This window comes from Dermacentor silvarum, chromosome 7 (assembly GCF_013339745.2).
Source record: "Dermacentor silvarum isolate Dsil-2018 chromosome 7, BIME_Dsil_1.4, whole genome shotgun sequence".
Classification (NCBI taxonomy): domain Eukaryota; kingdom Metazoa; phylum Arthropoda; class Arachnida; order Ixodida; family Ixodidae; genus Dermacentor; species Dermacentor silvarum.
Window position 1 is genome coordinate 164,517,066 of NC_051160.1, and position 18,092 is coordinate 164,535,157.

General features: G+C 46.2%; 1 protein-coding gene across 1 annotated transcript in view; it reads left to right on the forward strand.

The window, feature by feature from the left end:
- The first annotated feature begins 600 nt into the window (after positions 1-600).
- The window catches only part of LOC119458658 (AP-5 complex subunit mu-1-like), a 69,543-nt gene continuing 52,051 nt past the window's right edge, over positions 601-18,092 (forward strand). Inside the window, exons 1-5 of the mRNA XM_037720524.2 lie at positions 601-917; positions 3,158-3,266; positions 4,720-4,821; positions 12,240-12,310; positions 12,905-12,983. Coding sequence (XP_037576452.1) covers positions 850-917; positions 3,158-3,266; positions 4,720-4,821; positions 12,240-12,310; positions 12,905-12,983 — 429 coding nt within the window. The 5' untranslated portion in view covers positions 601-849. The remainder of the gene's footprint in view (positions 918-3,157; positions 3,267-4,719; positions 4,822-12,239; positions 12,311-12,904; positions 12,984-18,092) is intronic.

Here is an 18,092-nt window from a genome sequence, read left to right on the forward strand (position 1 = left end):
GCGGACTATTTTATTCCATCCCCATGAAAAAATAAGCAATGTTGTTTTACAAAATGATAAACACTACGAAGAGGCTATGGTTACTTTAAACGAAGAAGAGGCACGGCTCGGCGTGCGCGTCGCGAGAGTTTCCTACAATTATTGTATGAAAGTGCATATTAAACACACACAAACACACACACACACACACAAAAAAAAACAAAAAAAAACGTCTAAGTACAGGAATTCGGGTTTTGACGACAGCATCACAACTTTGTTGGATGAAGGTGTTCTGTGGGAATACTTCGTCAAAGCACTGCAAAGGCAACCAACCTTGGTTCATTAGTTGTATGTCGCCTCCGAGGAAGCAACGCGAGTTAATCTCGAAGGCCACATTTTTTACATGTCTTTACGCATTGTAGTTGTAACCACTCGTAAGAACAGCAGAACATTTTGCTCACAGCTGATATGTTGCATAAAGTGCAGCACCATATTATTGATATCAAAGTTGTGACTGGAATCACGCAAACTTAGATTGTTTATTGACGTCATGCATAGACACCACCATGGACACGTCTTACGTGGCTTCAAGCAAACAGATCCCCGATACGCAATTATCTGTCTAGCCCAGTCACGTGTACATGCTTTCGGTTTTAGATGCGAGCTGCGACTGCGACAACACCAACAACACTTCGTTCGAAGTTTCATGTTCTAAGATGTAGTTCATCAATTTCGAAGCCAGCTAGACGTGTTCGTGGGTGTTGTGTTGGTGTCACTTGTGCGTTGAAAGCCGTGGAACATTGTGAAAGAAATTGAGGTGGCTGACGCGCCCGCTTTGTCTTGCGGGGCGTTGTTTCGAAACGGTGCACAATGAGCATTCGTGCCCTCTGCATCGTTAGCATACCGCACAAGGATGCAGCAACAACCATCTACTACAAGTAGGCTGCGTGCCCACCGCTCTGTTTGCTGCGCTGTCGCCAATGTGAAGTTGTCTGCGCGTGGGCTGTGTGTGATAGGAGCCAAAGCCAAAGCACTTGAACGTGACAAATACCTTTCTGTCGTTGTCCTGCGTTTCGATTAACTGCAACCAACTATCCATAAACTCACGAGAACTTGTTGCCTGCCTAGTTATGGCTTTCAACCATGAAACCTATGGCCGCTTAGCGCAAAACGTAAAAATGAAAGGGCACAAGAGCGCAATTACTATAGTCGAAAATTGTGATCTGCATGAACCGACTAGCCAAGCAACACTTAGTACTAGTTGATTATAGTTTAGTTGATACGTAGTGGCACAGTTAAAAGCCATGGCAAAAAAAAAAAAAAAATGGGGCAGCTAGGCACTGCATTAAATTTCAGCTGGTTTTCTTGCAAGCGAAAAGTCGTAACAGATATACAAACACTTGAGCAATGAGGTATCCATAACAGCAACGTGTCGGACAGACATGTAATTATTGCCGGAAAGATAATAGTTGCATGTATAAGACCAGTGCTGTCTTGAAAGGTTGAAAACCTTGAGTGGGGGGTGCGATCCGACCATGTAGTTTGCCCCCACCATACTAAAATAGGTCGCCAACAGATGTGACACCTTCGTTTTTTCATCAGCACTGTTGAAGCTAGCAGCAAACTCTGATCGTGCAATAACTGTGTCGTCAGAAAAGAAAATTTAAGCACATAATTGGGTCATATGGTGAAGTGCAAAACTGGTGTGTATGTGATACTAACTGATTGTGGTGTCACATCATGTATGCCACCTCATGTATGTCAAACTGGACCTTATGTTAGTGACTGTTACTGTCACTCGTACCAGGCAACTGTCAAAGCACACAGTAATGTGCACTTGCCAACGCTCAGCATTGTTCACTATGTAGTGTGAGCTGCTGCTAATAACCAGAATAAAGCACACGTCTGCAGCATTGCAAGAGGAAAAAGTGTCGGTTTCATTAGAAAGAAATAGTGCTGGCAATCTCTCATTGTAACTGCGAAACATGGGTGCCCTGTTTCACTGATGATGATTTATTGGCATCCCCTTTAATACAGGGCAGTGACAAATAGTCTCCTAGCCTGCTTGATTCAGTCAGGTATGCTGTAGATGGTTTTCATTCTAGTATTCTTGTAACATCTCCATAATATTTTTTTAAATTCCTCATAACCTTTCTATCTACCTTGTATCGTTACCTGTGCCTGTAACAAATCTGGTCGTATCAATCTCTTACCTGCTTTTTTTCCACCAATACTCTAAATGTTTCTTGCTTATCTTGACTGCTGTTCGGTTGATGCTTCCGTCCACTTTAAATCCAGGTGCTTCTGGAAGGTGTAGGTATTATCTACGGTTCTCACTGGGTGAATCCCTTTGCATTCCATTAGGATGTGCTGAGTGGTCTTGGATTTTCGCTGCATGCCTCATCTCATTGCGAATGTTTGCTCCGCTATGTTTTTGTCCTTAGGCAACCAGCTCGAGCTTCAAATAGCAAAGCACTGCCCTTTGCGTTATATTACAGATTTTCTCTTCCAATCTCTTCCCATTCTTGTAAATCTTTATGGACTTTTTTGTTTCCATTCTTTGGATCCAATTCGCTGGCTCTGTTTCTCTTGACTTTCTTTCTCACGACTCCCAGTTGACTTTCAATTACCTGGGCCGCGATTTTGTAGCAATGCATTATGACTTATTCTACTCTAGTCTTATCATCCACCGCTCACGGCTGGCTGATCCCATTGATAACGCGAGCGGACCGTCGCTCTGACCACTCACAAAGCGCGATAAGCGCGAAAAGGCATTATTACCGGAAAGGCATCGCTACAAAATACCGGCCCTGTACTTGGTTGCCAACTTTCTGGACCTCTTCCTCCATTCGGTGTCCACGCTTATCAGGTACAGAACCAAAGCTAGGCGGCGCCACTGTACCTTTGCACTGAATTGGCACTTTCTTGTCTGGCACTGCTGCAGACGTGTCATTTATTCTAAATGAAACGGAGCTTTACAAAGCTGCATACACCGAAAAAATCCACCTCTACGTGAAATTTGAGCATGAGTTAGCCAGCAGTTCAGCTGGGAAGAGCCATGTGTTGGTGCTCATCATCATAATCCATTTATTAAAAGTGTGGAGAGTAGGCAGAGCATTAATTTGTGGAAGAAGCCTCTTGTGGCCTATCGCTCATTGTCCACGTTCCATCTATACAGGCGATTTCCAACATGCGAGTTGCGAGCCAAGCAGCTGGAAGGATACGTGCCACTGCCCCCTCACAAGGGCTTGGCTGCTGCCTTGGCGAATTGCCTGGATGACACGGATGTGAGTGGCAGCTTATGGATTTACTGGTTCAGTTCTCGGAGGGTATGGGGAAGTGCGTCTGCCACAAAATAAATGGTGTAGTTAATAAGTTTTTGTCAAGTTAGGACAGTCGGCTGAGTACCATCTGACATACTGTAGAGATCAATAATGCTTTAAAGGGTAATGTTAGGTTATGCTGGGCTGGTCAGTTGCACTTCAGGAATAGCGGAAACATCAACAGCACTTTTCCATAGTGTAAAAATCCTAGGTAAAAGCAAGCAGAAAACCGCTCGTGAAACGTTAGAGGCTTTCTTTATCAGGAAAGCAGGTCAAGAGTGTGTAAGCGATACATCGATTACACTATACAATGCAGAAATGAAATTCCTTTCGCGCCTGGTGTAATCACTTCCTCTTTTTTGATGGTTTCCATATACGTTGTAACGATGCGCCTGCGCAGCTTGTGGACCTGTGGGTCTGGCTTCAATAAATCAGTTGTTAGTTAGCGCCTGTGTTCGTCTTCCTTTCTGTTGTGCCGTCCTGTTGCTCTGCATTTCAAGATGGTTCTTATATCAACATTACCTTGTGGGAATGCGCGACTCTCGCGCGTCCCCTGATATTGTTTTCCCCGCATAGCTCGCGTCTAGCGCCGGCGGTGGTCGTAGTGGTTGTGTCGCGTTGCGAGAGATGGCGCGAGTGTCGCGATGCTAACACCACCGAACGGCGGGGTGACTTGGGAGAAAAAGGTCGAAGGCGCTCTCTTTTGGGCTTGGGATCGGCGGCCAACACGCACGAACGTTTCGCGCGTGCGCCAGCTCGCTTCGCGCGACCGTCGCGCGAGGCTAAGAGCAGGACACTGGTATGGACGAACACGGATCGTTCGAGCGTGCCACCGTTCGCGTGACTGTACACGTGAACGACTAGGTGATGGTGTCATAGCATGGGGCGAACGTATTCGCTCACTATCGGGTCGCGGTGAATCGGACTTCCTTGATTTGTCGCGCGCCCGTGTGAATGTTCTATTGGTTGTAATTCGGCTAGTTTGCATTGGTGTATGAAAGGTGCAATAAATGCCCTTTTGATTGTTTGTACTACTGTGTTGTCGTTCCTTTGTCCCAAGAGCATGTGTGAGGCCCCACAACCTTGAGCAATTAAAAAGATGGAAGGACGATTGTATAAGTCATCCATCTGCTTTGTTGACAGAGAAACAGTTCGCTTACCTGTGTAGCACATGTTGCAGAATTGACTGATAGGAAAGGCCAGCCGGCATATGTTTACATTGTTTAGATAATCCCTTATTTGTTGTGGCATTGGTTTCTAGCGGGTGTAACTTTTAAGAGTTGTATAAATTAATGTTCCTTCAATAAAAACGCCAGTTGAGAGTGCCCGCTCATGTCGTCCAGTACGTCCCTATTATCTGTGTGTTTTATGTCCAACCAACAGTGTGCCTCACAGTCCTTCTGGGTTTCTCCACCAGCTGCGGTCATGGCGGGAACATGTGGACCAGCCACTTCAGCTGCCCGCACTGGAGCTGTCCACCACCCAGGGGACTCTGTGGCCATTCGTCTTTGTGCAGAAGGTCTGCAAAGCTTTGTCCCCCTCCACTGCGTCTCAAGTTCCCGTTGCACAAACGGGCTGACATTTAAAGGAGCCCTGAGCCACCCTGCGGGCTTGTTGAGAAAATGTAATCTGCGGGTAGCATATTCTGCTGTGAACATTTACAGTGGTGCATGGCAAGTGGAGTTCACAAGCAGAGCGCAAAGTTGCCTTTTTCTCAAACACCCTAGAAAGAAAGCCTAGAAAAAATACTGAGAAGCATCAACGTACCTTGAATACTTTACTTGCTTGCTTCTACAACAATACTTGCTTCTACAAACCAGTCTTGGTTTTGCTACCCAGGAGGTTGATGCGTTAAGCTATGCCATCTCGCTCTATTTTTGCAATCGCTGTGGTTGCTGTATTCATGCAAGTGCAGCCAGAACAGATCAGTTTTCTTTCTGCCAAAAATATGGCCCGATCCTAAAGGTACTGCAGTATAAAACTGTGGGTGATGCCCGTGGGTATGTGCCACCTCGCACCTCTAGAAGGTACAGCATGTCCAGAGGGAATAGGGTGCCTTTGAACATGACGCACTTTGCTGTTATTTTGGCTATTATACCTGGATAGTTATAATAAAGGAGTTCTGCCCGAATTTTATGTACGTTATCGTACCTAACCTTACTCCTACGTGGTGTCAGCAGATCTTGCTGTTTCAAGACATTGCAGTAATGTTGATCATGCCAGGTCTGGCATTTTGAGGCCATGTTTAGTATCAAGTGAAGATACGCTGTGAGAGTTTACCAACAATAATACTTCCTAAGCTTAATGCCGTTATATGTAAGAAACATGTGGAAGAACTTCTACAAATTCTGAGATATGTGTATCAGTGCTTGTGAAAGTTATAAAAGAGTGTGGTATTTTTCCAATTATCAGTGGAAATCACTCGAATGACTTGTAAAACAGTGTCGCATAACAAGTTTCCCTGAAGTGGAATAGTTTCGTTTTGAAATATAGTCGAATCTCGATAATTCGAACTCGAAGGGGCTCGAAAGTTTGTTCAAATTAAAAGAAGGACGTATTTTTTAAATATTCGAACACCATGGCACGATGCACGAATGGTGTGAGTCGTGAAATAATGCGGCGTGCAACCGCATAGCGAGTGCGGGCCACAAAACTGCCCACACAGGCCGACGCTCGCGTCCCGATAACAGCAGCACACGAAACTTCAGGGAGCAGGCGGCGCCGGCATGTCGAAGGTGAGGGAGGAGGGTGGCAGGGAAGCGGATTTGGCCTCGGCAACTCCGCCGCTTCGGTGGCTCCCCTCGTCCCCTCAACTCCCTCATAGCTCCCTCACCTTCGCCTGTCTCCGTGCGCGCCCACCACTGTGCCGGCGCCAGCCTCGCCCACTCCCTTAAGTTTCGTTTTCTGCCGTTATTGGGATGCGAGTGTTTGCCGGCGTGGGCAGTTTTGTTGACCGGACTGGGCCTACAAAGTGGTTCGTTATGAGAAAGGAAAGGTTGGCGCTATCTTCTGCAGCCCTTGAGGGAGCACGGCTCAGCGCTCCGCTGCTGCATTGAGGGGTCTCTCCTAAGCTTTTGCTCTATGGTGGTGTCGGAGCAATGCCAGTCGGAGGCACCGCCGCATTATTTGGCATGCTGCTGAGAGCATTGTCGGTGCGCGGTATGTTCGAATTAACAGTCCCGAATGCTTTCGCATTCGAATTACTGAGCGTTTTCGCCCATTGGAATACACATAACTTCGGCAGGACCACAGCGTCAGTTTGAATAAACCGGAAGTTCGAATTAAGCATGTTCGAATTAACGAGATTTGACTGTACTTGTGTGTCAAATTAGTGTCAGGGACACTGAAGTGCAATGATAACCTGAGATGTGTGGCTAAATTACAGCTCTTACAATTTGGACAAGTTGTTATTATTACAATTCGAACCTCGTTAAAATGAAGTTTCATCTGACACAAAAATACTTTCACTATATCCAGTACTCGTTACATTCACATGCATTCGTGACATGCTTATATCATCAAGAGACATTTTATATTTACATTCAAACCTTGTTATATTGAAACGGGATAAAAGAAATAGTGAATATTTATTTATTTATTTATTTATTTATTTATTTATTTATTTATTTATTTATTTATTTACAATAGTGTCAGTTTCTTCTGAGACCATAGCAGTATTGTCCTATGTATAATGAAGTAAATGCGATTCCCCTTGAAATTCCCATAAAGGTCCATGCATTTAAAACCTCATTTGAACGAAGTAAATTTGTCCTGCCAATTTATATGACAAACTAGGTTTGTCTTCAAAAACCAAAAATACCCACCATTGCACACATTAGTTTATGCCGGTTTCGGCACTCGTGCAGTGCGGCAGTTCAAAATTCTTTCGTCGAATACATCGTCGGGCAACACTGGTCTTCCTCACACCCGTGCCATAGTCATGCAGAAGCTGCGGCCTCTCTTTTCTCTCACTTCGGCACGTAGCTCGCGAAGCTAGGCGTACAGACGCGTTCTCCAAGATCTCGGAGGTGATGCCTAGCTGCGCATGGCACGTGTCTCCACTTGCGCTCTCGCCACGACATGCCGCACCGAGGAGGCTGGTGCCGCTAGATGGGACCTGCGACATTGTGTCGGTGTGCTATTCTTGGGCAGGGGTTACTTTCGAAGGTAGTTTCACCTTCGTGTGCCGACAGTGTTTCTGACGCTGTGTCAAGCTTGCTATCTTTGCAAAGTGCGAAGAGTGCGCTGTTGACGTTATGCTTCGATGGGTTCTTATACTATCTGTGCGAAAGTCGTGAAGGTCACCCAAGAACACTGCCCCATTTGCTGTTGTGTGCCACGTGCTGCTTGAACACGACAGACTTTGCATCGTAGCGTGCTAGCTGTTCTCTTCGAACGTGTCGCCATTTCGCCAGTTTTATGATAAAATTAACGAGCCAAGTATAAAGTGGAAGTGAAAGGCCATCACATTGGAACAGAAGGAGGCTATCTTGAAGGCTGTCACATCAGGTGTTAAAGAGTCCGTGTTGCACTCCGGAGATTCATGTTTTATGAAAATTGCATTGCATATGCAGCCGCGTAATGTTTCGGCGGGTCGTGGAGCCATAATCTTCTTTGCATGTTTAAAGTATGTAGTTTAAAGTGGCATACACTGCGGTAATGCACCATGCATTGGGTGCACGTTAAAGAACCTCAGGTGGTCAAAATTCACGCGGCTTGTGGTTTTGGCACATAAAACCCCAGAATTTTTTACTGCTCTAAAGGGGCAATAATCAATATAAATATTATGGACATAAAAAAGTAATTTCGGCTCCCCCCTTCAGCTTTGTTATAACGAGGTTCGAGTGTACATCAGTATATGTGGTAATTTGTTAGTACATCCATGTTTGTTATAATCACCGGAAATGTCAGCCTTAACGTTAGTGGAGTCTCTGTAAGCCAGAGGAGATGCAAATATGAAAGACAGGCATGAAGTCCTTGCGCTATCTCCTTGTGACATCTTGTATTTTGGACAGCGTCTGTTTGGGACAAACATGAGTTATGGTGCATTCTGGGAAGCAAAGGTTCGACCTTGTGAGCTTTGAGGACCTTGTCTCATCAAAAACTACTCAAACTTGTGAAACTAACTTGAAATCCGTGATATCCCACTGATGTGCACCCATGGTCAAAAGTATGTGGACCAGGGGTTCTGCTAAAGAAACTGGACTTATCGGCAACTCACCCAGGCTGCCTGAAACTGATGAATTTGCTGCATTATTTGCAATGCCAAGTCATAGCTGCAGATTTCAACTTCAGGGGACAATCAAGGCATCAGAGAAATCTGCTTTTTTTTTTTTTTTTTTGCAGTACCTTTGTTCCACACACTCCTGATTGCCTGCATACGTTCATTATGGTTTAGGTGGAAGATTCATAAGCGTGACTGCCTTTCATTTTCTGTGCTGGTGCTCAACATCTGTGAACCGAGTAAATTACAAGCATTCGTGAAGTCATGTTTCATTATTCTAAACAGATTTAATGCTTCTCCATAGGGTGCCTTCAGCAAGCTTAGTGATGGCAGTGCCAGTAGTTTTATGATTCCACTTTCGTGTTGGTGGCTAACTTACTGAATGTTATTAATAATTGAGCATCTCATCTGGCCGGGAAATGAATTTATGTTTCGAGGAAATAAAATCAAATTCCAACTAAGAATGTGCAATAAGAGGATAAAACTTACACTGGGGCTTCATCCTGGAAGTTTTGTTCACTAAACACTCGACAATTGTCTCACTAAACACTTATTGTCCAGCGTTGAGGTTCCTGCACCTGCCATCTCCAGAGTTATGCAGCTATGACCGCCACTAATTTTGCATCCTGATAGAAATAAGCGTGCCAGTGTGCTTCCTGCATTCCCAGAGCACACTCTGTCACCTGCAACAAAGGCTGTCCATTCCCCATCTTTCTCCTTGTTTTAATGTGAAAGCATGTATGCCAAATTACACGAAAATACGTCGGTGTGACCGAAAGATGGTACCAAACATGGCATGACGTAATGGTGAGCTAGTGCAGGGACTTCAATACAGGATCGCCATGTACTCATTTTTTTTTCGGGAGAATTCGCTGTAAGGCAACTCTTTCGCATTTTATTGTGGTGGTCGGTGCCCAGACTTTCTGTGCTTGTGAGCAAAGGGCATGCGCTCTTGCAAACCGAGCTGCAGGGCGCATTATGTAACGTTTCGGGACACACATGCTATCATGTGAGAGCCTTGTAGCATCTGAAGGTTTATATGCTGCGGTCAGTTGTGGCACTGGTGTTGGGTTTCTCTGTCGTCTGGACTGATGGTTGGAAAGATTGTTGGTCACCAAACTCGGCTGCGCGTCTCTTGCTAGATCCTCCGTTTGTCTTGCCCGCTGACCACAACTTCACTTGTACAGGACTCCCACAATTCATGGGATCTACATGGGTTCAAAGCAAATGGTCAAATCTGGCCTCCATGGAGTAAACAAGCGTCAAAGAAAGCACCAGATGCACAGCGGTTGTCGTGTCATCATAGTCACGCTGTCGTCATTCTATAATAACAGCGCAAACACAGCACACCAGGACGAAGAAGGCCACTGGACAAGTGCTGACTCGCAACTAAATTTTATTTATACACAACAAGCAAGTTAATATACCGTGCCACAATGTCATACCAAGATCATCATTTGCATAAGCACAAGCAGAAGCATATGGCACCACCTCCTTACGATGAGCTATTAAGGTTCCTTCTGCAACAGTGGTATCGAAGGCTGGCTAATGCAGTCAACACCTTTCATGGCCACTTCACGGTAGAAATTACAGATTGCAGACATTACAGCGCAACAGAGAATGCTCGAGATTTATCATAAAGCTTCCAGTTGACCTTGAACATGACCACAGCCATATGTTATACGATATTTTTGCTTCCTCATTGTGTTCTACGCCACTGTACAGTGGCCACTAGTGCAGTGGATGAGAATATATTGCAAGGAAAATGTCAGTTACTGAATGCAGGACTGCTAGCAAAGGGCCTTTAAAGAGACCCTAACCAAGTTTGGATTTTCAAATGAACAAGCATGGTGTATAGATCAGACAGTCATGATCACACTTGCAAAGTATAGACTGAAGTTGTATGCTGCAAAAAATAAAAGAAGAAAAAGAAATGCGCCAAATCTTGCATGCGCTTCTCAGAGGGGCTATCCTTGCCAGCAGAGGGGATGTCATGCGTATAATGTCATCTCTGCTAGCGTGTCATTGTCATATTACAAAAGTCAACAGAATTGATCTGCTACCAACTAAAAATTATTTGTCGCTGTTTGCTGCCTTTTTTTTTTTTGTCCTGGAATTTTCCGTGCAAGAGTCATAAAAAGCCTGGAAAGGTCTAGGATGCTTAGAATTTGTTGTCGAGGAAGACATTGTCCCAAGATGTCACTACTGGCACACCTACTATCGGTGCTCGAACTTCAGCACTGAAGTCATGAGAGGCAGGTGCAGGTGTATGATTGAGGGTTCCTGACCTTGTGCGCTAGCAGCAGTCCCGTGAATGATGTACAATACAAAATTCTTGTAGTACAAACAATATTTGTAATTAAGAAAACTTGGTGTATACAAGTTTACAGCACAAATTTATCAGTAGTTCCTACAATAGTGATAACAGAGTTATACACAACGAGGTACAAGGAGCATAAATCACTTTTAAGACACACAAGAAGAAAGAAAGAAAGATACAATGTGGAAATGTAATTCCTATGCAGATACTGCCTGAAAGTGAAAATAGTAACAGTGCCAGAAGTGATAACTGCATGCCTATACAAAAAAAAAACACAATTCAGTAGTGTAAAGGTATGCAGGTATCAAGGAATGCAGTGGTATGTCTTCTTCGTTGTTATTATATTAAGTTTTTTGCACATTTGACAATGTAAATTGCACTATCTTACATGTGAGAGGAGTTGCAGAGAAATTTAAGACAGCTGTTTCTCTAAGTTGATGAAAATAACTAAAAGAACACCGCTGAAGCACTCCGTACAGATGGTTAACCGGCGAAGCTGATATGTGCGGCCCCGGTGTTTAGCAGTTGGTTAATCCCGACGCTGTATTGAAGCGTTTCTCAATTATTAGTTACATCTTTGTGTTTCTAGTGGAACGCAAGCGCCAATGGCAGGCGGATGCTACTAACCACGACACCGAGCTAACTCGAGATATCGAACGCATGCGACAACGGCGAGCCGATGAGGCGGCGTTGCGGGCAGAGCGCGTGCTTGGGTACAACACAGAGAACGACGTCACTAATGGCGCTGGCAATGGTGTGCTTGGGTGCGAGGTAGAGAACGACATAACTGACGGCGCAGCCAATGGAGACGTTTAGCGAAACATGGGACGAACGGTTTTTCGTTTCGCCTAGCAATATACAGCTTTTACTGGAAAACTCCGAGTATACCTAAGCACTTATTATGGGGGGGAGTAGTGTATGCAAAGGCATTGATGTCCAGTTGAACGCCGCTGAGCGGCGTTCAACTTCGAGTTATGAACTCCTCGTGCGCAAGCGAGTGGGTTGAGACACTAGGCACGTTTTGATTTGGCCTTACCAAGCTGTAGTTAGAACGCAGGCGAGAGCTTGCGCAGATACCACAGGCTTCCGAGAGCAAGGGTGACGGGGCGCCGCGGCGATGCCTTTTCCTCTCACGCAATACTGCGGCAGCAGGTCCACCCGTTCTGCTTCGCTGAGGCCCGAGCCAGCAAGCACGAGCCAGTGTCACGAGCGCTCCTTGCGTGCTCGTGACGTGGCGTTGCAGATAAATGGGAAGTGTCGGTGCTACAGACGCTGCCAGCTTTTTTGCTCAGTTGGCTATTCAACACTTTCACATCTAAATTGTCTCAGTTGCGCTTTAACATGTTGAATGCTGGCGGTCTGCCTCATCATAAAGTGAATGGTCTCATTCCAGGATGGGCTGTACTTTGGCTGCCTGCCACTTGTGTCTTTACCACCAGGGAAGCGCCCGGATTTGCTTTCACTGTGAGTACACATCGATCAAGTTTTCACCACGACTTGGCTGATATTCAGCATAAGCAGATGATCATGAAAAGGCAACACCCAGTATGGCTGTTCCACTTCATAACTCCCGTTAAAACGTACCATTCTTGGTGAACTGTTTGTGCCACCACATTACTACCAACCCGTCACGTAACGCCCTGTTGGAGCCCTTGAGGTATAATAAATAAATAAACAAAAACAAAGCGAAAAGCGGATGGACGGACATATGGGAACTAAACAGGGCTGGCTTTTCGGAATGTAAAGAGCCAGGAAAACGTTACAAACACTAGTGTATCAACGAGGTTCTACTGTCACGAAAATCAAATGACAGGTCTCTCCTGTTCGTGCTTTGTTTATCGTTGCTTGCACTCACGTTGAACAAAATACAGAAAGCCCAGCTTTGGATGCTCGTGTAATGAAGTGCATCCATTAGGGCAATGAGGCTTAGCTGCTGTGCCTTATGACCTTTGTAGCACTGATGAAGCTCTCTGAGGCAAGCAGCCAAAGATGCAGTTAGTGCTGAATCGCCTCAGATACAAAAGTATCAGTGTACACATGATACTTCTGTCTTCGCAGCCCTGAGGTGACCACCGCCCTGCTGGCAGTCGAGGCGGTCATTGAAGTCCTGGGGAGTAGCATCGCCTCACTCAATGCGGTGCGTGTTGTTTTGTCTGGAAAGCATGAAATTACCATATTTACTCGCACAATGCTCGCACTTTTTTCATGAACAATTGATGCAAAGTTGGGAAGTGTGATAATTATGTGGCAAGAATTTTCTGGTTGAAATTTTTAGGTGTTAAACAGAGAAATGGCTGTGAATGCGGGCTCTCACACCAGCCACTGTAAACTTGGAACTAAAAATTACTGCGACACAGCACTTGCGTTTGTAATAAGAGCACAGGCTCTAAACAAGCAGGAACGGCAAACACCGTTTATTTGTTGACGCTAGCACAATCTAGACTCACTAAATGAATAAAGTGACTCTGGCCTGACCTATTCAGAGTTGGTCTCTATATCGATGTGGGAACAAGCAGGCAGCTGTCTGTGCAGCAGTTTTCGAGGGTACGATGATTACTTGAAAAAAAAAAAATTTGATGGCCATTGTGGGGTGTGTGAACATTATGTGTGTAAATATGGTGCATTGATTTTATTAGTTAAACCTCCATGTAGCGAAGGTGGTAAAATCGGCAATTTGCTTCGTTATATTGATATTCAGCCTTTTATGCAAATAAGTACAGTCGACCGATGGAATTTTCTTGGAATGGGCCGCAAAATTTTCCGAATTATTGGGCTATCAGAAAAAGCAAATATGATTGATGAGAAAAAAATTGCTGCAGAACCCATCTCACGGGGACTGTCGACTGTAAAACATTAGCATTGAATCAATATAGCGACACAATGTATTGATGCTGTTGGAACAAGGTGTGTATGAGGCTTGTACTGCAGCGGTACTCCTCTTTCGCGCTTCCCTAGGAAGACTCAGGGCCATCTGGCACGGCTGCTGCATTGAAGCCTGCAGGTGGGCTCCGAAATGCACGGTGCACCGGGGCCTGCGAACACTGAGAATTGTTCCCTCGCTAGCCGCATACTCAGAGGCACAAACTCGGTGATCCGAGTTGGCGAGGGATTTATTGAAGGGCGGTACATGCCCAGTGAATTAATGGCGCAGCTCGCTAAAGCACTGGCGTGAAAGGCATGCATTGAAAAGTGGCACGTACCAAGTGCATTAGTGGCACAGCCTGCTAATGCGTCTGGCTGCCGTCCTTGAGGAACCCTAGTGACGTGGGCTTGATTCCGCTCAGCATCGGAAACGATCAAGGGATCCTTTTTTTTGTCATTGTAGAGTGGCAAATTCTCAGTGGCACATACGTGGTTACCCTAGTTGGCGTCAAAGGCATTCATTGAAGAACGGCACACACCTGCTGGCACGTAACCAGTGACGCAATTTGACATCGAAGAGGCTCATTGGAGACCAGCACAGACCGAATGGCACGTATACCGAGTTCTCCAAGTCGGCGTCGAAGTGTTTCTTCGAACAGCGGTACCTAACTAGTCCCGCATCTACAGTAACCCATATCGGCATAAAAGAGATTCATTGAAGACTGGCACGTGTGTACACATTGGCACATACTCGGTGAACAAAGTTGGTCCGATGGATGGTTTCGAACCCTCTTACGTCAGCACAGTAGCCCGATGTGCTAACCATCCGACCACGGACTACCCAGTGGCCCAAGTAGGCGGGAAAATGGTTAGATACAAACATGCAAACATAGATAGATACAAGCGTACATACAAACATAGATAGATATATAGCCCCGGGAGAGTGTGTTAAAGGGCCCCTAAACCACCCAGAGGTCGAAATTTAGTTCTGGCGTTGCACTTGTGCACGAGTCTACAACGAACACGTAGCCGCGAGAATTTTTCGAAATGGTGCCATATAGCGGAGTTACGCGCGTTTGATGATCTGAAAAACGGCCCTCCCTCGTTTCGCTCTTTCCTTCGCTACTCTCCTCATCGGCTGGTCTCCCCTCCTCGCCGAGTGCTGCTCGAAATGTCACGTGACAAACGTCATCGCCAACGCGCTTCTCAAAACGCTGCCTACTTCCGGTTAAGGCACGTCCACTCTAGCAATGATGCTAGCGGCACATATACGGACGATGAACCGGCCCCCAGTCTGCCGCGTGAGAGTGTCCAAAGTAGACGACAGTTCGGCAGGCGCCCCGCCCGCTGCACGATCAACAGGCCTATCGACGACCGCGAAGCTGCGCGCCTCCGCCGCCGGCAACGAAAACATCGGCTGCAGCTGAGTGGAAGGCTACCGACGGCAGACGACCGGCTCGGCTGTGCTCGCATCGCAGCCGACGGCGCCGCTAATATCAGCGTATTTTTCTTCTTTGTGTACAATTATTGCGAAGAGCGATAACAACGATTAGAAAATATTGCGGCTTGTGAGCGTCGGTAATTCATTTCGAAGCGCCGTCCGCTTTAGCTTTGAAGGGAACCGGAAAAAGCCTAGCGACGATATCGGCGCCGTCGAGCGATCAGCGGCGGCGAGGCTGCCGCACAAATGAGTCCCGGTCTCATCCTCTCTACGTACGGCAAGGAAATATCGCCGCTCGCGAGCAAAACCGCTGTCGACCGGCGGCCCGCGAATGGCAAACGGCGTGCACCGAGTTAGCGTGCCGGTAACGTGGACGTAGACTCGGCGCTTCTCGGCTACCCGCTGTTGCTGCGGTGCCGGCGCGTGTTATGCGAAGCGTGCCGCTATAGACCCTGTGTTGCGCGCACGTCTGGAAAGGCCGACACTGTTCGCACAGTTAATCAGACCGCTAAGCATGACTGTGTTCGAACGCGAGCAATTTGGCACTTGCAAGCGTGCACAAGTGAGCAACACGGCGAGGACGAGCAGGGAGCGCGCGTACCTGCTAGCAGACAAACCGGAAGTCGTAAGTTCTTGTTCAACCAATGGACATCGTTTCCACCGTTGACATCACCAGATTCCCCCTGCTGACGTCATAACGACCGCTGGGGATACCGGAAAGGCGAGGGGAGGAGGACGGCATTGTTTTTTTGATTTTGTGGCGCTCCCGTGGCGCGTAGCGCTGCAGCGTTTGGCATCGTTGATCGTGACGGCATTCTGAACTCGATGCGCGTGTTTACTTGAAATGTTCAAAAAATATCTGAGGTGGTTTAGGGGCCCTTTAAATACCCTAGGAATGCCAAAGCATTAAAAAGTATTGTTGAATTTGAGAGTCTTGCAGCAAAAGAGACAGTTTCGTGTCGGGCAGACAATATCTTCACGTCGGTGGTATGAAGCAAAGCCAGCCGTGCTTTCGCATACACTCTGCCCCTGCGGCTGATAGTGTTGCCCGTATTGGGACGACATGAAAAGTGCCGGCAGTGGGGAGCGAGTGTTTCATCTGGCTCTTGCTTTAACACCTCTCTAAAACTCGAGATTATGCAACGTCCTGTACGAAACGCGTGAGAAGACAGCGCACGTGATACCACATCATCTCGGCATGCCCACTCGTTGCATGTTTAGCAGATTGCCTCTAAAAGAGGGCACACGGGGCTGCGTATGTGCTAGCCACGCTGACAGCCATGTGAACGTGGAAGAAGGAAAAAGTTAGGAGAGAGCGTTACGTCACGCAGCCAGCCTTGGCAAGCGAATGCTCCGTGAAGCCAGCCCTTTGCACAGTGGTGGAGCAAGAATTGATATTTGCTGAGACGTTTGGTTCCCAGTAGCTATGCCAGTAGATTTTATTTAGTGCACTTGTAGAGAGCAATATTACTTTGGTAACAAAATTGCAGACTGCAGTTTTATCACTCCAGTACAGGCATACTGCACCACTTGTGTATTTTTTCAAGGATTTGGATAAGCTGCTGTTTATGGCTTGAATATGCCTGCCTTATGTGCTCCAACCCATTTTGATTAATATGGAAATTTCCTTCCCATAATGCATGTGTCTTTTTGGCCTAGATAAACACACTTATTCAGATCCTCAAAAGGCTGCCTAGCATTGTACAAACAAATCATTGTGTGCTTGCCTCGCTGTTGAATGTTACTTTAGTTTTATGCAAATTAATACAGTTGATCTTCATTATAGTAAACAGCATTATACTGCCTAAAATGGTACTGAAAGTGCAGGACTTCAGCCAATATTTATTATAGCAAAGCGAACTGTTTGTTTGCTTGCAGCTCAAAGTGTGTATTCTGGTAGCAAAAATGGCAAATACTCAGCAAGACCAGCTTGAAACGGCAGGTTCTGGACAAACACATTCTCTGGCCAACAACGTAGCTGTCCCTCAGAAGGCAAGCTAACGTGCCAATCCCGTGCTACCAAACTGATCGTATAACTGCATGTTAACGATGGCACAAAGTGCACGTTAGTAAGTTAGCGCTGTTACTGTGCCACTTATTGGCATATCAAGCTGCCAAGGGGCCATCAAAATCAAAATGAGATTCTTTCGTGGACCGTCTGGGGCAGGCATATGCATGTCATTTGCATAGACATGACCACGAATACGTTTTGTTTTGCTTTTTTTTTGCCAACTTCGGAGTGTACTTTCATGTTCGATATGAACTGCAACATGCAGTCTATGGCCACAGCGACACTCTTTAGAAAAAAAGTGGCGAGGGTTTTGTCATTCCAGCGATGCGCATACCCCTGTACTTTCTGCTGTTTGCTTTCTATTGCGGACAGATAATCATGCACTGGTCCTTTGTGCAGTGCGCACGTCCTTAGCCTTCAGTGCAGTGTACTTTGTTGAGGCGTACCGCTGCCCTAGCTTCGTACAATTTTTTTTTTCTTTTACTGATCCAACGAGCTGAGCGGATGGCCCGTGCTAGTGGAGCTTTGGAATAGGGGCACCGCCCTGCTGGACAAACTTCGTTTTTAACCCCCTACCCCCTCCGGGGGACTGGGGTAGGAGCCTGTCTGGTTTCTGAATATAATAAAGTTTTCCTACTACTACCACTACTACTTTCCGTGACAGGCAATAGCTACTCAATTATTGCTCTACGAAGAAAGCAGACGACGGAAAGCAGGAGGTATGCAAATTGCTGTAAGCGTGAAACCCTCTCTACTTTTTTCTAGAGAGCATCGCTATGGCCACGGCTTGCACACTTCAGCTCATATTGAGCATAATAGTACATTTATAAGGAATATCGGATGCAAGAAAGTTACTTTCGTGTTGAATGTAACGTCATGATAATGAGGTTCGGCTGTATTTGACCATGCCCTTACACTTTAAGGTCCCAGTT